The sequence below is a fragment of the Pelodiscus sinensis genome, chromosome 4 (genome assembly GCF_049634645.1).
Source record: "Pelodiscus sinensis isolate JC-2024 chromosome 4, ASM4963464v1, whole genome shotgun sequence".
Taxonomy (NCBI): Eukaryota; Metazoa; Chordata; order Testudines; family Trionychidae; genus Pelodiscus; species Pelodiscus sinensis.
This window is the reverse complement of record NC_134714.1, coordinates 118,161,660-118,181,260: the sequence shown is the minus strand read 5'-3', so window position 1 is coordinate 118,181,260 and position 19,601 is coordinate 118,161,660. Positions and strand designations below refer to the sequence as shown.

General features: G+C 40.4%; 1 protein-coding gene across 1 annotated transcript in view; it reads left to right on the top strand.

Moving 5' to 3' along the window:
- MUC5AC (mucin 5AC, oligomeric mucus/gel-forming) overlaps positions 1-19,224 on the top strand; it is a 70,263-nt gene extending 51,039 nt beyond the window's left edge. The window contains exons 32-49 of the mRNA XM_075928213.1: positions 793-1,013; positions 3,432-3,606; positions 3,789-4,039; positions 5,923-6,106; positions 6,522-6,729; positions 8,006-8,184; positions 8,890-8,959; positions 9,282-9,382; positions 10,391-10,425; positions 10,908-11,085; positions 11,962-12,066; positions 12,321-12,361; positions 12,767-12,889; positions 12,976-13,074; positions 14,030-14,158; positions 16,549-16,606; positions 17,081-17,192; positions 17,797-19,224. Of these exons, the coding sequence (XP_075784328.1) occupies positions 793-1,013; positions 3,432-3,606; positions 3,789-4,039; positions 5,923-6,106; positions 6,522-6,729; positions 8,006-8,184; positions 8,890-8,959; positions 9,282-9,382; positions 10,391-10,425; positions 10,908-11,085; positions 11,962-12,066; positions 12,321-12,361; positions 12,767-12,889; positions 12,976-13,074; positions 14,030-14,158; positions 16,549-16,606; positions 17,081-17,192; positions 17,797-18,049 (2,522 nt within the window). The 3' untranslated portion in view covers positions 18,050-19,224. The remainder of the gene's footprint in view (positions 1-792; positions 1,014-3,431; positions 3,607-3,788; positions 4,040-5,922; positions 6,107-6,521; positions 6,730-8,005; positions 8,185-8,889; positions 8,960-9,281; positions 9,383-10,390; positions 10,426-10,907; positions 11,086-11,961; positions 12,067-12,320; positions 12,362-12,766; positions 12,890-12,975; positions 13,075-14,029; positions 14,159-16,548; positions 16,607-17,080; positions 17,193-17,796) is intronic.
- Positions 19,225-19,601: the final 377 nt, after the last annotated feature.

The following is a 19,601-nucleotide window of genomic DNA, read 5'->3' as shown; positions in this document are numbered from 1 at the left end:
AAGGCAAGCGCGTGATTGTGCGGAGTGAGAGTGAAGCAGAAGCCTCCTTCTTTCCCGATTTGTATGGGGACACATAAAAATAACTCCTTGCAAACAGTAATAGCTAGGATCACCAAATTTGCAAATTGATTGGGGGAGGAGCCTCACATTCCCCTCCCCCGATGCATCCGGGATGCATACAACCATCCAGAGAAGAGAAAGAATCCCCAAGCAGGGGTAAAGGCTGCCATGGAGCGTCTACCCCCATCTGGGACTGCTCCAGCCCTGAGTCTCCCATCCCCAGATGCCTTAGGTGCTCTCATCCCCTGGTGCCTTAGGTATGCTAGGGGTTAGAAACTCCCCTTCCCTCCCCCATTCATATGGGACATAGAGCAAGGGAAAAGTACAGTTTTCTCCATTCCTTTCGATCTGGCTGGGGAGTGCAGGGGGGCAGATGAACCTGGATGTACCCCAGCCAGAGGACATGAACTCCTTCCTCAGCTGTACCTGCTGGAGCTACATTGTCCATGGAGAAGCACCTCTCACCTGGCCCCAAGCTTCTGCAGTGAGAAAGGACTAGGGTAGTCCTTTCTCTCCGGGAAAGCCTGCATAAGGAAACCCTTATTCCCAGCTCCATCCCAGAGCAGTGATTTCAATGAAGAAAAACAAAAATTAATTGAGCTGAGGCTCAAGCAACACTAGGTGAATCTTCTAGTTGACAATGTTACAGTCTCTTTTTACTAAATCATTTGTAAGTTATTTTTTGTTTTCTTTGTGTATTTTGTATTCTTTGTATTCTTATATGTTTTATAGGTGAATTGATTTACAGCAAAATAGACAAGGATGGATGTATATTTTATGCCATTTGTAGTAAATCATGTTCAGTGGAGCGATTTAAGGGGCCATGTAATTCAACAACTCCAGCAACAACAACTACACCTACAACTGCAACCTCTTTACCAACTACAACTCCTACCACAACAGTTAGTTCTACCACTGTAATTGGGTGTCCAGATGCTAAACCTCCCAGAAAGGTATTTACCTCTTACCTTCTTGTACAACCTAGACAATACCTTTAAAAATAATTGGAGTCACTAGAAAGTACAATATAAAATATTTAAAATTTAAAAACCATCTTAAACTACTCACTAATGATTTCGATGATGGGCTGGTTTGCATCCTTATGCAGTTGGTAGATGACACAAAGCTGCGGGGACAGGTAGATATGCTGGAGGGTAGGGATAGGGTCCAGAGAGACCTAGACAAATTGGGGTATTGGGTCAAATGTAATGTGGTGAGGTTCAAGAATGACAAGTGCAGAGTCTTACACTTAGGATGGAAGGATCCCATGTACTGCTACAGGTTAGGGTTTGATTGGCTCAGCAGCTGTTGTGCGGGAAAGGATCTCAGGATTACAGTAGACGAGATGCTGGATATAAGTCAACAGTGTGTCAACTGCATATTGGGCTGCATTAATAGAAGCATTGCCAGCAGATTGAGGAAAGTGATTATTCCCCTACATTTGGCACTGGTGAGACCACATCTGGAGTACTGTGTCCCATTTTGGGGCCCCCATTACAGAAAGTATGTGAACAAATTGGACAGAGTGCAGCAGAGGACAATGAAAATGTTTAGGGGGCTGTGGCACATGATTTATATCAGAGGCCGATGGAATTGGGAATTATTTAGTCTTGGGAAGAATGAGGGGGGATTACATAGGAGTCTTCAGTTGCCTGAAGGGGAGTTTCAAAAAGGATGAAACTAGGCTATTCTGGTGATAGATAACAAGAAGCAACCATCTCAACTTAGAGTGGGGGAGGTCTAGGTTGGCTATTTGGGGAAACTATTTCATTAAGAGGGTGGTGAAACACTGGAATGTGTAGCCTAAGATGGTGGTGGAATCTTTATCCTTAAAAGATTTTAAGGTGAGGTTTGATAAAACGCTGGCTGGAATGATTTAGGTGGGGCTGGTCCTGCTTTGAACAGGTGGCTGGATTAGATAACCTCCTGAGATCTCTTCCATCCCTAATATTCTATGATTCTATGGATTCTCATAGTAGACCATGTGCCCCAGTTTATGCAAAATTGGTATAAAACACTTGTAGACAAATCTCAATATTACATGTTCATTTGTGCAACTTGGTACCTACTAATTTGAAAGAGAATTAATCTTCCAAAATATTTCATTGCAATGCATATCTCTTTATTCTCTCCATTCTGTAATGGCCAGTCTTGTCCTTTCTCTACACTGGAGTAAGGGATGGTGATGCCTCTTTCTCCTGTGTTTATCAGCTCTACACTGAAGTAAGGGATGGGGATGCCTCTTTCTCCTGTGTTTATTAGCTCTACACTGGTCTGATAAATCTTGAGTATGCTCTGGACACAGATTTTTCCACACTTTGGGCCTACTCTACTCAGTAACCCAGAGATGTTTAGGGTGCGGTAATCTTCTCTGTGCCCTGACCAACATCTCTTTGCATAACCCAAGCTCTAACTCTATCATGAAGTGCTTTAGACTGGGTTATCATACATGGAGCAGGTACAACAATGGGAATTTGGCTCCTGTAGGTTAAAACACACCTTCAACAATTACCTCTGCAACGTGGGTATAGGTGGGAGCTTGAGAGGGTTGTCACTTCCCACCACTCTGGTCATCATTGGGGAAAGACCTTTCATGCGGACATGGGTTGTTCATATCCTGTCTGGCAGCCCATTTTCTGAGGTATAAAACAGACTCTTCAGAAGGAGATCTTTGTGCTTTGTTGATCATGTATTACCCTTGGCTGAGTCTCAACAGAATGCTTTTCCGCACATATAAAAAATAGTGGAAGTTCTGTGCACAACCAGTGCACTGGTGTCATCTACAAGGATTCTGCAAGGAATATGCAGGGTCATGAACTCCTATCCTCTTGCCACAGTCCAGATTTAGGGTACAAAGGAAGCTACAGAACCTCCCCTACCTTCCTGAGAATTTCTGTGGCACCGTGTGGTCAAGAAACCAGACTATACTTTGGAACACCACATTGCCATGTAACGCAAGAATGCAAGGGTTTAGTCTTAAGTCTTTTTCCCACAGACACAAAAGTGTTAGGACTATTATCATAAGTCAGAGTGGAATCAAAGTCTGTCGTCAGGGCTGATTAACCCTTTTTTTATAATGGTCTGTTTTCAATTTTTTTAAATTATGACATTTTCAATGATTAACCACTTTGGATTGAATTGCCTTAGAAAGTGTGAGCAAAAAAATGGTGCCACTACTGTCCATCCTCAGGTAAAATGTCCTGCACAACAAACAAAGAAGAAGGATTGCATTATAAGAAAGAAGACATACATTATATGAAAAGTAACTTCACAAACATTGCAAGCATCTTAGCATTTTGGAACTAAAAATCTGTATAAAGCTCAAACCTAATTCCAAGCTCTTGTGACACCAATTCTTTGTTTTTTAACAGATAGGTGAAACATGGAAGTTATCCAACTGCACCACTGCAACTTGCGAGGGAAACAACAAAATTGCTATACAGCAAGTGAAATGTCCACCTGTTGAGAAAATTACCTGTGCCAATGGGTACCCACCTGTAAAGATCTTCAGTGAGGATGGCTGCTGTTACTACTATGAATGTGAATGTAAGTGACAAATGAAGAGAGAACATCACTGAAAATATAGAAAACAATTAAATGGAATATGTGGCAATTTGGTTCTCATGGTTCCAGGGCTACCTAGAAGTTTGTGTTACTGGCTTAACTTTCTGAACTCTTTCTTGTAAACCTATTTTAGTCTCAACTGCTACATTTTTCCTCTTTACCAGGTGTCTGTAGCGGCTGGGGTGATCCTCACTACATTACATTTGATGGAAAATATTACACATTCCTTGACAACTGCACATATGTACTCGTGAAGCAGATTATCCCTAAATATGGCAACTTCCGTATTGACATTGACAATTACTTCTGCGATGCGGAAGATGGTCTTTCCTGTCCACACGCCATTATTGTTTACTACAATACCACCCAGGTAGTGATGACGCGTGAACTCTCTAATGGAGCAATGACTAATAAGGTAAAATATCATTCTTTAAAGTGTTTGCAGGGTTTCTATTAAGCTTTCTATTTCAGCTAAGCAGAAATAAGATATACAGGCATTTGTAATACTGAGTCCATTTGTGTTCATTGTAGCATAGAAATGGCATAGGCAGAGGACATCATAGAATAAAAAATATTATGCCAGTTCTCAAGTGGAGCATGTGGCCTGGAGCAACCCTCCCCTGCCCTCTACTGTGTGTCCAAACACAAGGCAACCCCCGCATTGGCTCCATTGTGCCGTTACCTCCTTTTCTTCTCTCCCAAGCAATGCAGGCCAGATTACAGGGGGCCTAATGCTGTGGCAGCAGCGCTTGTCACCTCCCCATACTCTACCATGTGGGCAGCGGGAGCCAGAATCCTGCCCCACCATTCTCCTAGCCCACAGCAGCCTGCTTCTCTGTGGCAATGAGAAGTGGAGCATCCTGGGGCTGGAGTGCTCTGATTCCTGCTGCCACTGAGAAGATGAGCACAACCAGCTGGGAGAGAGCAGTGTGGCAGGCAGCAGTGGTGCAGGGCAGGCTGCAGGGCCACTCTGGCTCCCACTCCCTGCATGGGGGGACCTCTGCTGCCTCTGCACCAGACCCCGTAATCCTCCCAGGTCCCTTGCATCCATAGGATGATCAGGATGGCTGCCATGGGGCCCCCAAAAGTGTTGGGTCTGCGGCAGCTGCCCCAATTCATCCTACAGATAGGATGGCTCTGATTCTCATTAAGCTAACGCATTATAGTCAGCTTAGGGAGTTAGAGCTATCTGTAGTGGAAAAATACAAAGTTATGGAAAAAGTGGATGCATTTGACAGAGGTAAATTCCCAAGTATATGGTGGTTCAAAGACAAGGGGACATGTGCTATTGTAAGTACAAGGTTAAATTATGAGTTCCAGCAAGAGACACCAGCCCATGGGATATGTCATTGATGCAGATGAATTAAACAAGGTGTTCTATTTTTTTATTCAATTAAGACACAATCTCTTGTGAGACCGGTAGTGGAAATGCTTGCTGCTCAGGGATTTCTGTCTGATGCAAACTCGTGTGTTGTGCACAAAAGATAGATACAAAGGTGCACAAGTGTACACTAGAAGATGAGTTCCCCCCTGATGAGGAAAACCAGCACCCAATCCATGTAAGCTAGCTGAATGGACTCCTTCATAGCTCCTTCTCCACTCTGTTCCTATTTGGTGGAAAAGCAGATGTGGCTAAAGAGATGAACTAGAGAATCCATTTACCCGAGTAATCCTAAATTGTTGTTGGCAATTGATGAAAATTAGAAGTGGCTTCATGCAACCCTACTTTATTTTGGGGGCAGACCTGGCACTCAGATAGTCCAGGATGGGGGAGGGGAAATGCAAATATATGTGTAGGTCTGTACCAAGCATTCATTAGCCACAGCCAGAGATAGCATAGAGCATATTGTAAAATGTAACCCAATGATTCCCAATCGAAATAGAATGGTTGTGAGGATCTGCAACTCTCTCTCCTCCATCCCAATCAAATAAGAAAGGAGTTATGTTCCTAATATAGAAATAATTTACGAAGAACAGTATCACCAACCAAGGGCTCCATACCTTTTGATAGTCCCTGGAATGTATATGTGGCAAATGCAAGACATAGCTTAATTTAAAGATGAAAAAAGTAATTATATAAAAATGATGGGTGACATTTTTATTTCAGGACTGCAAAGCAACACAGAAAGGAAAAATTTTTTAAAACAGTTATTATAAGGGAGTCAGGTGGGATAGGAGGAACATGGGATAGATCTTTGTGAAATTATATGATTATAAAGATTAGAAAACCAATTGTTTTAAAATATGTGTCTAACAAAAATTACTCCAGCGGTGATGTAATTTTAACCCCATATGCAGATTATCTTCAATAAATCAGTTGTCAAACCAGGCTTTGTGAAAGATGGCATTTCTGTTTCCATGCTTGGCATCAACATGGTTGTTGAAATACGTGAGATTGGACTTACCGCCACTTTCAGTGGGATGATCTTCTCAGTGAAACTCCCATTCAGCAAATTTGGCAATAATACTGAAGGACAGTGCGGTAAGATAGATGCATTAATCCTCTTTCTCACTCTCTTCCTATGTGTATTCCCTGAGCCTCGTAGTTATAATCAAGTGAAATTCCTCAAAGTAAAGTAAATGGATTTAGGGAGAATTTGGGTCTCATCCGTTGTTACTTTTTTATATAACTTTACTCTGCTTCTAACAAATATGTTTAAATGCTTAATACTGCAATGAGCTAATTTTTGTTTTATAATTTTAATCCTACATAAACAATTATTAAGTAAACTCAAAAAAATGATGCACTCTGTGTTTAGATCAAGTGATCTAAACTTACAAGGTGCTTGATCCTTGAATTGTGCTTATCCATTTTGAATTTGATGTTAACTTAATATGTTGTGCACTTTGCCAATGGCTCACACCTTTCTGATCTGGTTACATTTGATCTCTTCCAGGTACATGCACAAATAACAAATCAGATGAATGCCGCCTGCCAAGTGGTAAGATCATTTCTTCCTGTAGCGAAATGGCTCACCACTGGAAGGTTGATGATGACAAGAAGAAATACTGTGCAGGAACACCAATACCAACACCAGCACCCAACATCACCACTCCATCTCCCAGCTGTGCCCCTCCTACTCTGTGCAAGATCATTTTGAGCGAGTAAGATACAAATGAATTAATTTGCTGTTCCTTAAATAAGCAAAGGTAATCTAAAATCTTATTAAAGGGATGAAGATAAGAACTACAGGTTGGACCTCCCTGATCCGGTACTGTCGGGAACTAACCGGTCCCAGAGAATTTGCCTGATCAGGGAGGTCTCCTATCACAGGCTCCCAAACCCATTGCCTGCTGCTGGCAGACTGTCCCAGCGGGCACCCTGCCTCGCTCTCCACCCTTCAACCTGGCTGGGCTGCTTGCCCCATTGCTACTGGCTCCCTGGGCAGCACAGGCTCTGGCTCCTGCTGTAGGACTCTGATCCCGCACATCTGAGGCCACCCCAGTCCCATGCTCCAGCTGGCTGCCGCAGGGCTCTGGCCTCATGCTACTCTGGGCTTCCAACTCCAGCTCCATGCTCCTGGGGGCTGCCACAGTGGCTCTGCCCCATGCTACTGGGAAGGTGCCCACAGACTCCAGCCCCGCACTGCTTCTGGGGTCTCTGGCCCAGCCCCACGCTGCCTGCATGTTTCCCTGGCCCCAGCTGGTCCTCCTGCCCTTAGTCTCCTACCGGATGACAGATGTTGCCGGACCAGAGAGTGCCTGTTTCTGAAGGTACAACCTGTATATCTCCAACAAGCCTTTATCAACAAATACAGACACAAACCCAGTGGTTTTGGCCTTACACTCATATCTGAAGGCCAAACAATTATGTGACAGCTGCACAAAGAGGCAAACGTAATAGAAGTTCTCTGCAAGTGGAAACCACATTTCTGTTTAACCAAGGAAATCTCCATAGCTCTCTGGGGAGAGGGTTTGGATACTGTCAGCAAGTCAGGGGCCTGGCAAGTAAGAAAACCTAAATCTCATGGCTTGCAATTATGTACTTTAACCACAAAATCATCTACTTCCCACCTGCTTTCCACAAGTGTATCTATTCACACCAATTCATGCTTTTCAAACAATAACAGCACTTTACATTTGTAAGATGCCGATGAGTCTTGTTTAGGAAGACTTAGACAGAAAATCAGATTCCTTGATCCATAAAACAATCTAAAATACATTCTACATCATGGTTTCAGACTTCTCCATCTTTCTATTCTGGAGTCTTTCTCCCACATTTGTGCCCACTTTTCGAGCAGTCCCGAGTTAAATTTCAGTAAAACTTATACCAAGAAGAAGGATGATATCCTCACACTATGATGTTCCTCTTTGACAAGAATCACTTTTCTATAGAAACTGGGAAATTAAACTTTTTTCTTCTTCTTTGCTGTGTTTAAAGAGCCTTCAAAGAATGCCACAAGGTGATACCACCAGAAGATTATTACAAGGGCTGTGTCTTTGATGCGTGTCACATTACCAATTCATCCATTCAGTGTTCCAGCTTGGAGATATATGCCACTCTGTGTGCCACTAGAGGTGTTTGTATTGACTGGAGAGGAGAGACCAAAGGCAAATGCCGTAAGTACTGCAGCATTAACAAATACTTATGTTAATGAAGTGATATCTGGGGACTTGTTTAGTTAGTTAGTCATGCATTTCATGCTTTCTCAATGTATTTAATGTCCCTATAAAAATGTGAATAGCTTTGTCTCACTGGGTTTTTTTTTGATAGAATATGGCCACAATAATCAGATTAACCAGATTTGGTTCACAAATTGTTGTCAGCATGGAGTGTCACAGAAGTAATACTGTAAAGGTCACACTCTCATCCCAGACTAATGTAAATCCAGCATAGCTACAGGGAAGTTATTGTGAATTTACATAGGTATCACTAAGACTAGAATCTGATGAGCCGTTTTGTGAAAGTGCAAGCTACTAATTTGCTTTGTGATAGCACTTGCTTGCTCGTTATAGATGAATAACATGAGATTTCAGAGAGGGGAAGAGAGGACTGGAAAGTTCCTGATGAAAAATGATGATATAAAATGAATGGATAAACTAAAATTCTTACATCCCAACTCAACCTAGCTCATGAGTCTTATTCACTGCTTCAGTGAGTGCCTTATTGACAGAAAGCCAGAATGAATAAGGGGAGGGATTGGAAAGACCACTTAAAAGTTTGGGGCCTTAGATGCATGGGACCTCTTTCTACAAAATATAACCCAAACTGAAATGCCATCTGTCATCTGTTTAACCTCCTCTCATTTTCCCTTTCTCCTACAGCATATAATTGTCCAGCTGACAAAGTGTATAAGCCATGTGGACCTCTTAATCCTCCTACCTGTGATCAAAGGTATGAAAAGAACGTACAAGCAAACCATTTAGATCAATGTGTATTTATGGATTTTTCTCATTTGAGATCCTTTATAAATGGAGCTAATCAAAGTATCCATAGTGAATTTTGGCATTTTTTCATGAATCAAATATACGGGTATCTTTATTCCACCAGATCTGCTAATTAATAAAGAACTTAATCTGAAATTCCTATTGCTTCTTAAAAGAGCTGATTTATTTTCCTTCTTCGCATCATCTATATGTGACTTCCTGCATAGATTGCACTTGGCTATTAAAGTGTAAGAGATCTGTACACTAACATATGTCTCTCTTCACTCTAGGGCTATTCAACACAATGGCACTGGCCTAACTGAAGGATGTTTCTGCCCTGAAGGAAAGATTATGTTCAATGCAAACAGTGGTGTCTGTGTCCCAAGCTGCAGTAAGTTTGTTATTGGGTTTTTTGTTTGTTTGTTTGTTTGTTTGTTTGTTTGTTTGTTTGTTTGTTTGTTTTAAACTTTAGGAGTAGATAGGGCTTTGGACTGGGAATGGGAAGGCATGAGTTCCCATCTCTGCCACTGACACTGGAAAAGTCTCTTGAGTTTTTAGTCTTCCTATCTGTAAAATGGAAATAATAACAGTTATCCTCCTCTGTGAAGCTCATTGAGATCTACTGATGAAAAATTCTATATAAGAGTTAATATTGTTGTTGATCTAGAATTTGAGCCAATGTCCACTGAGATCAATGCATGCCTTCCCATTCATTTCAATAGGTGTTAGATTGGGCCCTTGATAGTTTTATAAAGAATGTTGAATAATGTGAACTATTATTGGTTATGAAAGCCAATAACTAATAATGCAGGCTAATTCCATAGCTACTGCTGTTATGGCCCATGCAAGATTCCTATACACCACTCTGCCAAAGAACCTTAATTCTGCCTTGTAAACCTCCTCCTTTTAGCGTGCTCTGCCTCATCGGGGCACAGACTGATCATCATAATTGCCAGTTTGGTCATTTTATGGTGTGGCTAAATATGCACTAGTCACTGAGCTGAGAATTCATTGTACATATATGTCCTTAATTACAGCCATTGTATTCTGGAGTGAAAAACTAACACATTGCATTTCTTCTATCATGATCCCTGCCCCTACTTTACTGGGTATATTAATTTTAAAGTGTGTCCTCAGTGTATTATGAACCTGTGACACATTCAAACTGACAAAAAGGTATTTCTGGTGTGTTCTTTTCAGCATTTATCTGGAAAATATGCCCACCTTTCATCTCTGAAGAATTGCACCAATGTCTGCATGAATCTGTCAGCCCTCTTCTTCTAGTATTTATCTGCAGGCTGTTTCTGGTTGCAGTAGCTTCATCTACTCCCATCACATTTATTCTACATCATCTCAGTAGCACTAATGTTAAGATCTATCTTTTCTTCTTTTTTTTCAGATATCTGTATAGGACCAGATGGACTGCCCAAAGCAGTGAGTAATACAATCAGTATTTTTTATCAGATATAGACTGGCAAGCCAAAGCAACATTTGGGGTTTAGGAACACTAGGTTTGCCAAACATTTTAATAGATTTTGAAGAATATTTATTTTTGTAAAACATGAGTCCCTCCTAAATCTTATGCATGTGTCTGAATTCTGGAACTCTGTGTAATTTTATGAGTGCCTAAATTATAGATAATGGGTTCTTCAATTTCTAATCTTGCCATTACAGTCTGAAAATAAAGGACAAATAGGCATTCTAAAGGATCCGCATATAGGTTTCTTTTATTTTCTGGAATTATGCATGGAAAGTTTATTAGAAATGAAGAGGAAAATTTAGTTATAGCTATCAAAGTTTGCAATCTCAGGGTTTTTTTTTTAATTCCATCTAGTTGTACAAGACCCATTTTATATCATGAACAAGTGAACTAGGGCAAATAGTCTGACTCAGTTCTAAATAATTTATTTTTACAGGCTGGAGACCAGTGGAGAAGCAATTGCCAAGATTGTTTCTGTGACAATTACACTCTTACAGTGCAGTGTAAAAAGCACACATGTAAACCACAACCACCAGTCTCTTGTGATGACCCAGGGTTTGTACCTGCTCAGTCGCTGTCACCAGAAGACCCATGCTGTGTCCAGACTGAATGCCGTAAGAATTCTCCCAGCTCGTCCATGTGGAAAATATTGCTTAGATTGTGGGGAATTTAATTTAATTTGGACTTTGTTTTGTTCATATTGTGCCCACTTGTCCCATCACAACACCCCACATCTTTTGCACAGCATCTGTAAAATGGCTGAACTGAGCCCCTTTCCAAAGAAATATATTTCATTTCCAAGAAAGAAAAAAGAACCCAGGATATAACCCCTACAGGGAAACCATACCTCCCAAAAAGCCATTTGAAATTTCCAATTATTTTAAATATTGGGAAAAAAACAAAGTGTACAGCCCTTAATAAGTAAATAATACCTCCACCAACAAGACTGTGCTATTACCACCATTCAATCCCACCAAAAAACTCTCTGTTACCGAAAGTTCTAAGCTATTTCACAAAAATCTCCAGAACTTTTATAAGCCAGAGTAGAGATTCTGTGAATTCCTGAAAGTAACTAGATTCTCGATCCCTATAAATTTTCCTTTTCAAACCTGTGTCTGACTGGAAAAAGAAGTTTCTACTAATTCCTGAAAGTAACTAGATTCTCGATCCCTATACATTTTCCTTTTCAAACCTGTGTCTGACTGGAAAAAGAAGCTTCTACTAACCTACTCTTCTGGGCCACAACCTTAAACTATTTAAGAATTAAGGTTAAGAATAAAGCTCATGAACTTGAAATAAGGTTTTACAGAGGTTCTTCTAATGTTTCTTCATAAGATATGCATTAGGAAACCCCATCTTCATGCTTACTCACACAGCTAGGATGCCAATTTTGGACTAGGGAGGGAGGAAACTTCAGAAGTTTTTGTTCATATAATACAAAATCTTCTGTACTAAACTAAGTCAAACTCCTTGTTTTCTCTCTCATATAGGATGTGACACAAAGGCATGCCCGAAATCAGTGCAGAGCTGTGAACCAGGATATGAGTTAATCACAGAAGTTCTGAAAGGAAATTGTTGTACTATCTTCAGCTGTAGTAAGTATTAAGTTCTTCTTTTTGTGAATTATCTACGCCCATCAAGAGGTGCGTCTAGACAGGAAGGATTTTGCGCAAAAGCAGCTGCCAAGACGTAGCCAAGATGTTGAAGAAAGCAGTCTGAGCAGCACAGCGTAAATGAGTTATATTCTGTTGTTGTATCTCCTCACAACCGACTTAGCTTTTCATATCTTTCTGTTTCTTTTTTAAAAACTTCATTTGTATCACATTGTTTTGGTTTTTTCTCCTTGCAGAGCTAGTACCAGGCTGTGTAAGCAATGGAATTTTCTACAAGGTATGTACATAAATGTAACTTATTCTAAAACGTAGTAGTGTGCAGTGCCCAGAAGAGTGGGGTATTGGCCCATGACTGGGCATCCTGGGCATGATCATAACACTAAATAACAGTGTAATAGAACAAAAAGTGATTCTGAATTTTAGCAGGGATCTAAAATGTATATTATTTGCACAAAGGCTGTGTTAAACATTGGTCATTACTTCCTCAAAAACCAACATTCCATCGCCCTCTGCATAAGGAATTTTTGCCACGAAAAATTACATGCCCATATCACCAACGATGGGACTGTGGATAAAAAAAGTGGGTTAAAGACTTTAGCCCAGTATTTCCCATCTGTGAAATACCTACATGAAGCCATTTATTTTTACTGACTATTCACAAGCCTCCTTTGACTTTGTTTAGCCTGGAGCAGTCATTCCAAAAGGTAACTGTGAAAAGTGCGTCTGCTCTGATGAAGTAGAGCCAGGGAGCCAGAGGAACATGGTGGCCTGCCAGCCCATTGCATGTGACACAGAGTGCCCACTGGTGAGTGTCACAGTTTAAAAACCTGCCTGAGAGGAAATGAGCATCCTTGACTCAGTGCAATTCCTTTTATATTCCTTTATAAACAGGGCTATGCATATAAGATGGAAGATGGACAGTGCTGTGGCAAATGTGTACAAGAAGCTTGTGTAGTGAAGGTGAACGATGACAAAGTCCACGTGCTTCCGGTAACTACTGTTTTAATGTTTTTGAGAACTCCGTTCTCCTTTCTCTGTCTGTCCTTGTGTTTATTGCATTCACTCACTGTATCTGCTCCCGTGTTAGGTTGTCTCCCTCCCAAACCACCCTGTACACTCTCTACATTTCTGTGGTAACGCTAGTTTGTATTGTGTGATTATCACTTGACAGTAATTCAGAGGTAGTTGAGTAAATAGGGATATGTGAATCTGTTATTAAAGTGATCTTGAAAGTGTAGGGGTAGAATTATAGCCTCCTCACACTTAGGCTATGTCTACACTGCAGAGTTTTTGTGCAAAATCAGTTGTTTGTGCACAAAAACTCGCAAAGCATCCACACCTCAAGCACATTTTTGCACAAGAAAATTTACAGTGAATCAACAGAACAGAGGGGTTTTTGCAGTATAGGTATTCCTCTTTCTATGAAGAATAATTCCTTTTTGCGCAAGAGCTCTTACACAAAAAGGTGTGTGTGGACAGGAAACGGGTGTGTGTGCAAAAATAGCCTATCAAAAGAAGCACAGGTGCTCTGGTGGCCATTCTGTTAAAGACAATCAGAGATTTCTTGTGAGAGAGCATCCATGCGGTCTTGACGCTCTCTTGCGCAAAAGCGCATTGCTTTTCTGATGCGCTTTTGCAGTGCGGACGCGCTCTTGCGCAAGAAGTTTTTGCGGATGATCTCTCCCGCATAAAGCTTCTTGCGCAAGAAGACTGCAGTGTACATGTAGCCTTAATGAACTGGGCTTTATTAATTACACAATAATAGCTATGCTGCTAACATTACAAATGCCCTCAGCAGGAACTCACCTGACTTAGCCCTCAAGAACTATACATCAGCTTTTGGCAAAATAATCACCCTGTAGTAAATGGTTTGTAAATATAATTTTTTTTTAAGAAATAACTTGTAGATTTGCATTAACCTTTTACAAATGTTAATTGCTTACAGGTTGGAGAAGTCTGGCATGAGCCTGGTAATAATTGTACTTTCTATAAATGTGAACAAATTGAGGATCAGTTTGTTCCTATCTATATAAAGAAAGTCTGTCCACTCTTTTACCCAGAAGACTGTGATCCAGTAAGTACTAGTAATATTCCTCTAAATCTCATGTCTGTGGTCTTGGTGAAGGATAGGCACAAACAGTAGAATCACCGTGTCCAAAGATTATACTTGGACCCAAGTATTATATGGGTTACAATTCTGATTACAGCCTGTTCAAATATGAAAACTCTCAGAGGGGTAGCCATTTTAGTCTGTATTTGCAAAAACAACGAGGAGTCATGTGGCACATTAGGGGGCATCTACATGGCCATTATTCCAAAATAACAACGCGAGTATCTACACAGAAATTACATTATTTCGGAATAAATTCAAAATAATGATTGGCATATTCAGACTTCTGTAAACCTTACTCCAGAAGGAATAATGCCTATTCCAAAAGAACTATTTCAAAATAGCTGGAGTGTCGGCATTCTTCTGCTGCCATTTCGAAACAGCTCCTCCCCAGGGCCATTCAAAGTAATTACTACCTAGTTCTTCGTGAGGCTCTAAATCGAGGTACCACGTCCACATTAGGGGAGCCTGCCTTTGACTAATTTTGAGGCTTCTCAGTAGCGTAGACGTGCTATTTCAAAATAAGCTATTTTGGAGTATTTCTTCTGGAATAGCTTATTTCAAAATAAGTGTGCAGTGTAGATGTACCCTTAGGATGCATCTACACAGAGGCTACGTCTACACTGGCCCCTTTTTCGGAAGGGACATGCTAATTTTGAATGTGGGAATAGAGAAATCCACGGGGGATTTAAATATCCCCCACGGATTTAAATAAACATGCCTGCCGCTTTTTTTCCGGCTTGGGGAAAAGCCGGAAAAAAAGCGTCTAGACTGGCCCGATCCTCCAGAATAAAGCCCTATTCCGGAGGATCTCTTATTCCTACTTCAAAGTAGGAATAAGAGATCCTCCGGAATAGGGCTTTATTCCGGAGGATCAGGCCAGTCTAGACGGGTTTTTTTCCGGCTTTTCCCCAAGCCGGAAAAAAAGCGGCGGACATGTTTATTTAAATCCGCGGGGGATATTTAAATCCCCCGCGGATTTCCCTATTCCCAAGTTCAAAATTAGCATGCCCCTTCCGAAAAAGGGGCCAGTGTAGACGTAGCCAGCAGGTTTAACTCTAAATAAGCTACCCAAATTGAGCTACATCAATTGTGTAACTTATATAGAAATAGCTTATTTTAAAATTGGGAATGTCTACCCAGCACTTATTTCAAAATAGAGCACTCTTCCTCTGACTTCTCTTACTCCTCATACAATGAGGGTTACAGGAGTCAGAGTAAGAAATTCTCCAGCTTGACAGTATTTCAACGTTATTTCAAAATAACTGCCTGCTTTGTAGACGCGGACTAAATTATTTTGAAATATTGCTAGTTATTTCAAAATAATGTTGCTGTGTAGATGTATTCTAAGAGATGAACAGATCTTTTAGGATATAAGCCTAGGACTGAATAAGAATGTCAACTGGTTAACACATTACAAAGGCAATTTCTCCTTACTAAATATTCACATTTCCAATCAAATGCTATGAATGACCCATCTCCACCCTGTCTTGATTAGTTTTATTAATGCAAGCAACTTCTTCTTCATCTATATACACATGCTCATGTAACTTTCCCTCCAATTCACCTGACAAAGTGGGCTTTACCCACGAAAGCTGATGTCCTAATAAATCAGTTAGTCTCCAAGGTGCCACAGGACTCCTCATTGTCTATTCAAATAAGATCCCTTTGAATCTGACTTGAGTCAAAGTTTATTCTGCACTGAATTACAATGGATTGAGGGTAGTATAGAACACCTATAAAGGAGTGGGATTTTCAAAAGAATGTACGTGATACAGGAGCATAAGTTCCAGTAAAAGTTAATTGCTCTAAATCACTTACATGCTTTTGAAAAATCCTACCCAGTGAGACTAAGTAAGGTGAAGGAGAATACATTATTTTGAAGGGGGAATTGATTGAAATTAAGTCACCAAATTCAAATCAAGATTTTGGGATAGACTCGAACAGGACTGAATACGTGGAAGGCCAGTATTTTATTAACTATGTGATCAATGCTGGTTTAATTCCTAAATTTCAACACTCTAACTTCAGTCACTCAGAATGTCCTGTATCTGCAGCATGAAGTATGTAAAAGTTGGGTTAACATGTACAATACTAGAATTCTTAACTCTGAGGGTAGAAAATGAGCCCCACTTAACCCTAGCCTTTAAGAAACTGCCTATTAATGGTATACAGAGACAGAAGTTACCCCTCAGTGGAATACCATCAAGCTCCACCCAGCCCTGCTTCGAATCAGTATCTATCTTAATGCAGATCTTTTGCTGGCACCAAGGAAACATGGGTAGCAGGGAAGGCCCTCAGGGTGTTACGTACACTCCAATTCTGAGGCGTTTCCCCCTTTTTCTGCATTACAGGCTGACATCAAAATAACTGAAAATGGCTGCTGCAAGATATGTCCATCAAAACCTATAAGTAAGTCAAGCTACTTTTGTGGTGCAAACACATGGTCTAAGTAGTGAATTAAAGCATATTTGTCACGTTGGGTGGCCGGTGAGCTAACACAATGGCTGAGCAGAGGTGATCTGGGGCATTTTGCCTGTGGAGGGTAAGTTCGGACTTTCTGCTGAGGCAAGACAGCATACCTGGACATGCTCTCTTCAAAGGAGAGCGTGATACACAAATCATGGGCACTGGTCATGCATTTAAGAGCTGCCCAGTGGCTGAATTCAGCCTAGCCCATGCACCAGAACTTAAGGGAGAGGGAGCCTTCTCTCCTCCTTGAAAACAAAAGAAGCGAGAGCCACAATTCAGCCATATGTAATTAAAACAGGTGAACACACCATGTCATATCTCGCCCGTTCAGCTCCACCTCTCTCCATTTTCTGTTAATTACTGGATCTGGTAAATACATACACATATTCAATTATTTTCCCTTTATTACTGTAGGTGTAGAGTGTGCACCGCAAACTATCGCCACTGTCATCAGATACAGGGGATGCAACTCTTCTACGCCTGTGAAACTAACATACTGCAATGGCAACTGTAATACTTCTTCAATGTAAGTGGCTGCACGCTCATTACTCGCTCTCCTTATTCATGACTGTCCCTCTGCCCTCTTTGCATATATTCATTATACTGGGGGCAGGGAGCAAATGATGCATTTTTAATGCATCCAATAGCCACCTGGCAAGCAGGAGTTTGTTTCTGACACCTGCTATGTTACCAGATGTTAATTACCTTAAGGCCTAGCAGTTTTTACTAGAAAAGAGCTAGTGGCAGAGTGGCAAATGCCTTTAACCTCTGACTTGAACTTTTGCCCTTTGGAAAATTAGGTTGTCCTCTGTACATCTATTTCTCTACCTGCATAATGTGCATAATAACACTTAGGCACCATTGTAAAGTATTTTTGCAATTTTGGTTGATAAATGCACAGTATTCATGTAAGCTACTCTTACATTCAGCAATAACTTCTTCCATAAATAGTCCCAATGAAATTATATTTCACCACAGTATTATCACCGAATTAGTGTCAAACAGATTACTTCCAACAAAGATGTGACATATTCAGTGATATTTAGCAATGGGGGTGTATTTCACTGTTGATTTTGCAGCACTATTTCTAAATATTTTTTTCTTATTGCCTCTATTTTGTGGTCAATCAGATATTCCTTTCAAGCGAACGTGATGCAACACAGTTGCAAGTGCTGTCAGGAGGTTAAAACCAGCAAAAGACAGGTGACCCTGAGCTGCCCTGGTGGAAAGAGCATTAATTACTCATACACCCAAGTGGACCAATGTGATTGTGTGAGCACAGAGTGCAATCCACAAACCATTTCTACCACTCCAGCACAACAGCAAAAGCAAGAAGAGCAGCAACAGCAACAGATCCAGAAGCAGGACGAAAAAGAGGATTAGAAAGAAACCACAACCAAGAAGAGTGAGAAAGACTAAAATAAATCCTTCTACCTTTCCCCCCCAATAATAAACAAATATCCAAAGCAGCTAGAATCTTGGACATATGGATGAAATTCCTGTGTGCATGCTAAAAATTTCTGTTTCCCAATTATTTCATTTTCCATTATCAAAGGGTCTCATTGTTTTGAGTGTCTTCTCCCTTCCACTTGACAGACGAAGGATTAGGAAATCTTGACAGGTTTCTTTTTTCTCAGCAATGCTATACTATATGACTCTCAACTTTTCTTTCAATGGGATGGGGTGAGTGAAACTATACAGTGACTATTTCCACAACACTTTTAGAAAGTCCTTGCTGTAAATATAGTTTCTTTTTTGGCTTGAAATTTTCTCTATTGTAATTCTGACACTGACTGCCCAAGGCCAAGCACAGAACTAACATCATTGCATAGATGATAATTTTTCACTAGCCATACTCATTATAGTGTGTTCCACATCACCTGACACTCACTAGTCACTACATTGGAATGGAAGACTTCTAAAGTCTCCTTTAATTCTAGTTCAATTAGGTGGTGTCAACAATTCAAGTCCAGGAAATATAGAGACTATCACTCTCCCCATCTTACCTTTTTGTTTGTTCATTTGTTTCTTGTTTTACCATTAAGGAAAGTTTAGGTTGTAGAAACTTCATCTTCTCAAACATGAAACTTTAAAGATACTGGGGGTTTCATGGGATTGTAGGGAAAAAGGAAGAAAAAAATAAACCCTGTCATAGAAGGCTGCTGCAGAATATTCTATGTTTACATGAGATCATCAACATAGTAAATGAATTAAAATTTGGATTTTTGTATTATTGTTTTTGGTTAACTGTTTACAGAAGAAATATATTTTTTGCCAAAAGGGGTATATGAAGGATTTTTGTAAGCCAAATAATAATAGTAATATAAATTCTTTCCTAGGAAGCAGAGATTTTTAAAAAAATATTGTACCATTGCTATTTATTTTGTTTCTGGGAAAATAACCATGCTGGATCATTTCCTCCACAATTAATGTTGTCCCCATTTTCTAGCATCAGTGGGTATCTGGTTGTGGGATGTTTTCTTTTTCTGTTTTGTTTTGGGTTTTGTTTATTTCTTAAGAAAAGTTCTGATGATTAATAAACTTTTAGCATTTTGCAACTTTTGTGCCTTCTGCTTGGTTTTTTCCATTTTACTGAATCCTTCACAAGCAGTTTATTTACTACCCCCCTCTACTGTAGCCTTTTTTAACCAGCCCCAGGTCAGAATGTCACTGGGTGTAGTGGCTTTCCAGTCTTCATTAGAGATTTAGAAGGGTGCTTTGTGCAGGTGGTGCTAAGCATTAGTTGCTAGCCCTGGATGCAATAAATGTGCACATTTTTTGTAATTAACAGAAGTTTCTTTACGAGGACTCACAGAATGGAAGTTGCGCAAATGTCACCTGTTTGCAGACTTTAAGGTCTACTGTACCACAATCACCTTGCCCCCTTTAATATAATTTTCATGGATGTTATTCTGATACGACACTTGTAACTGAC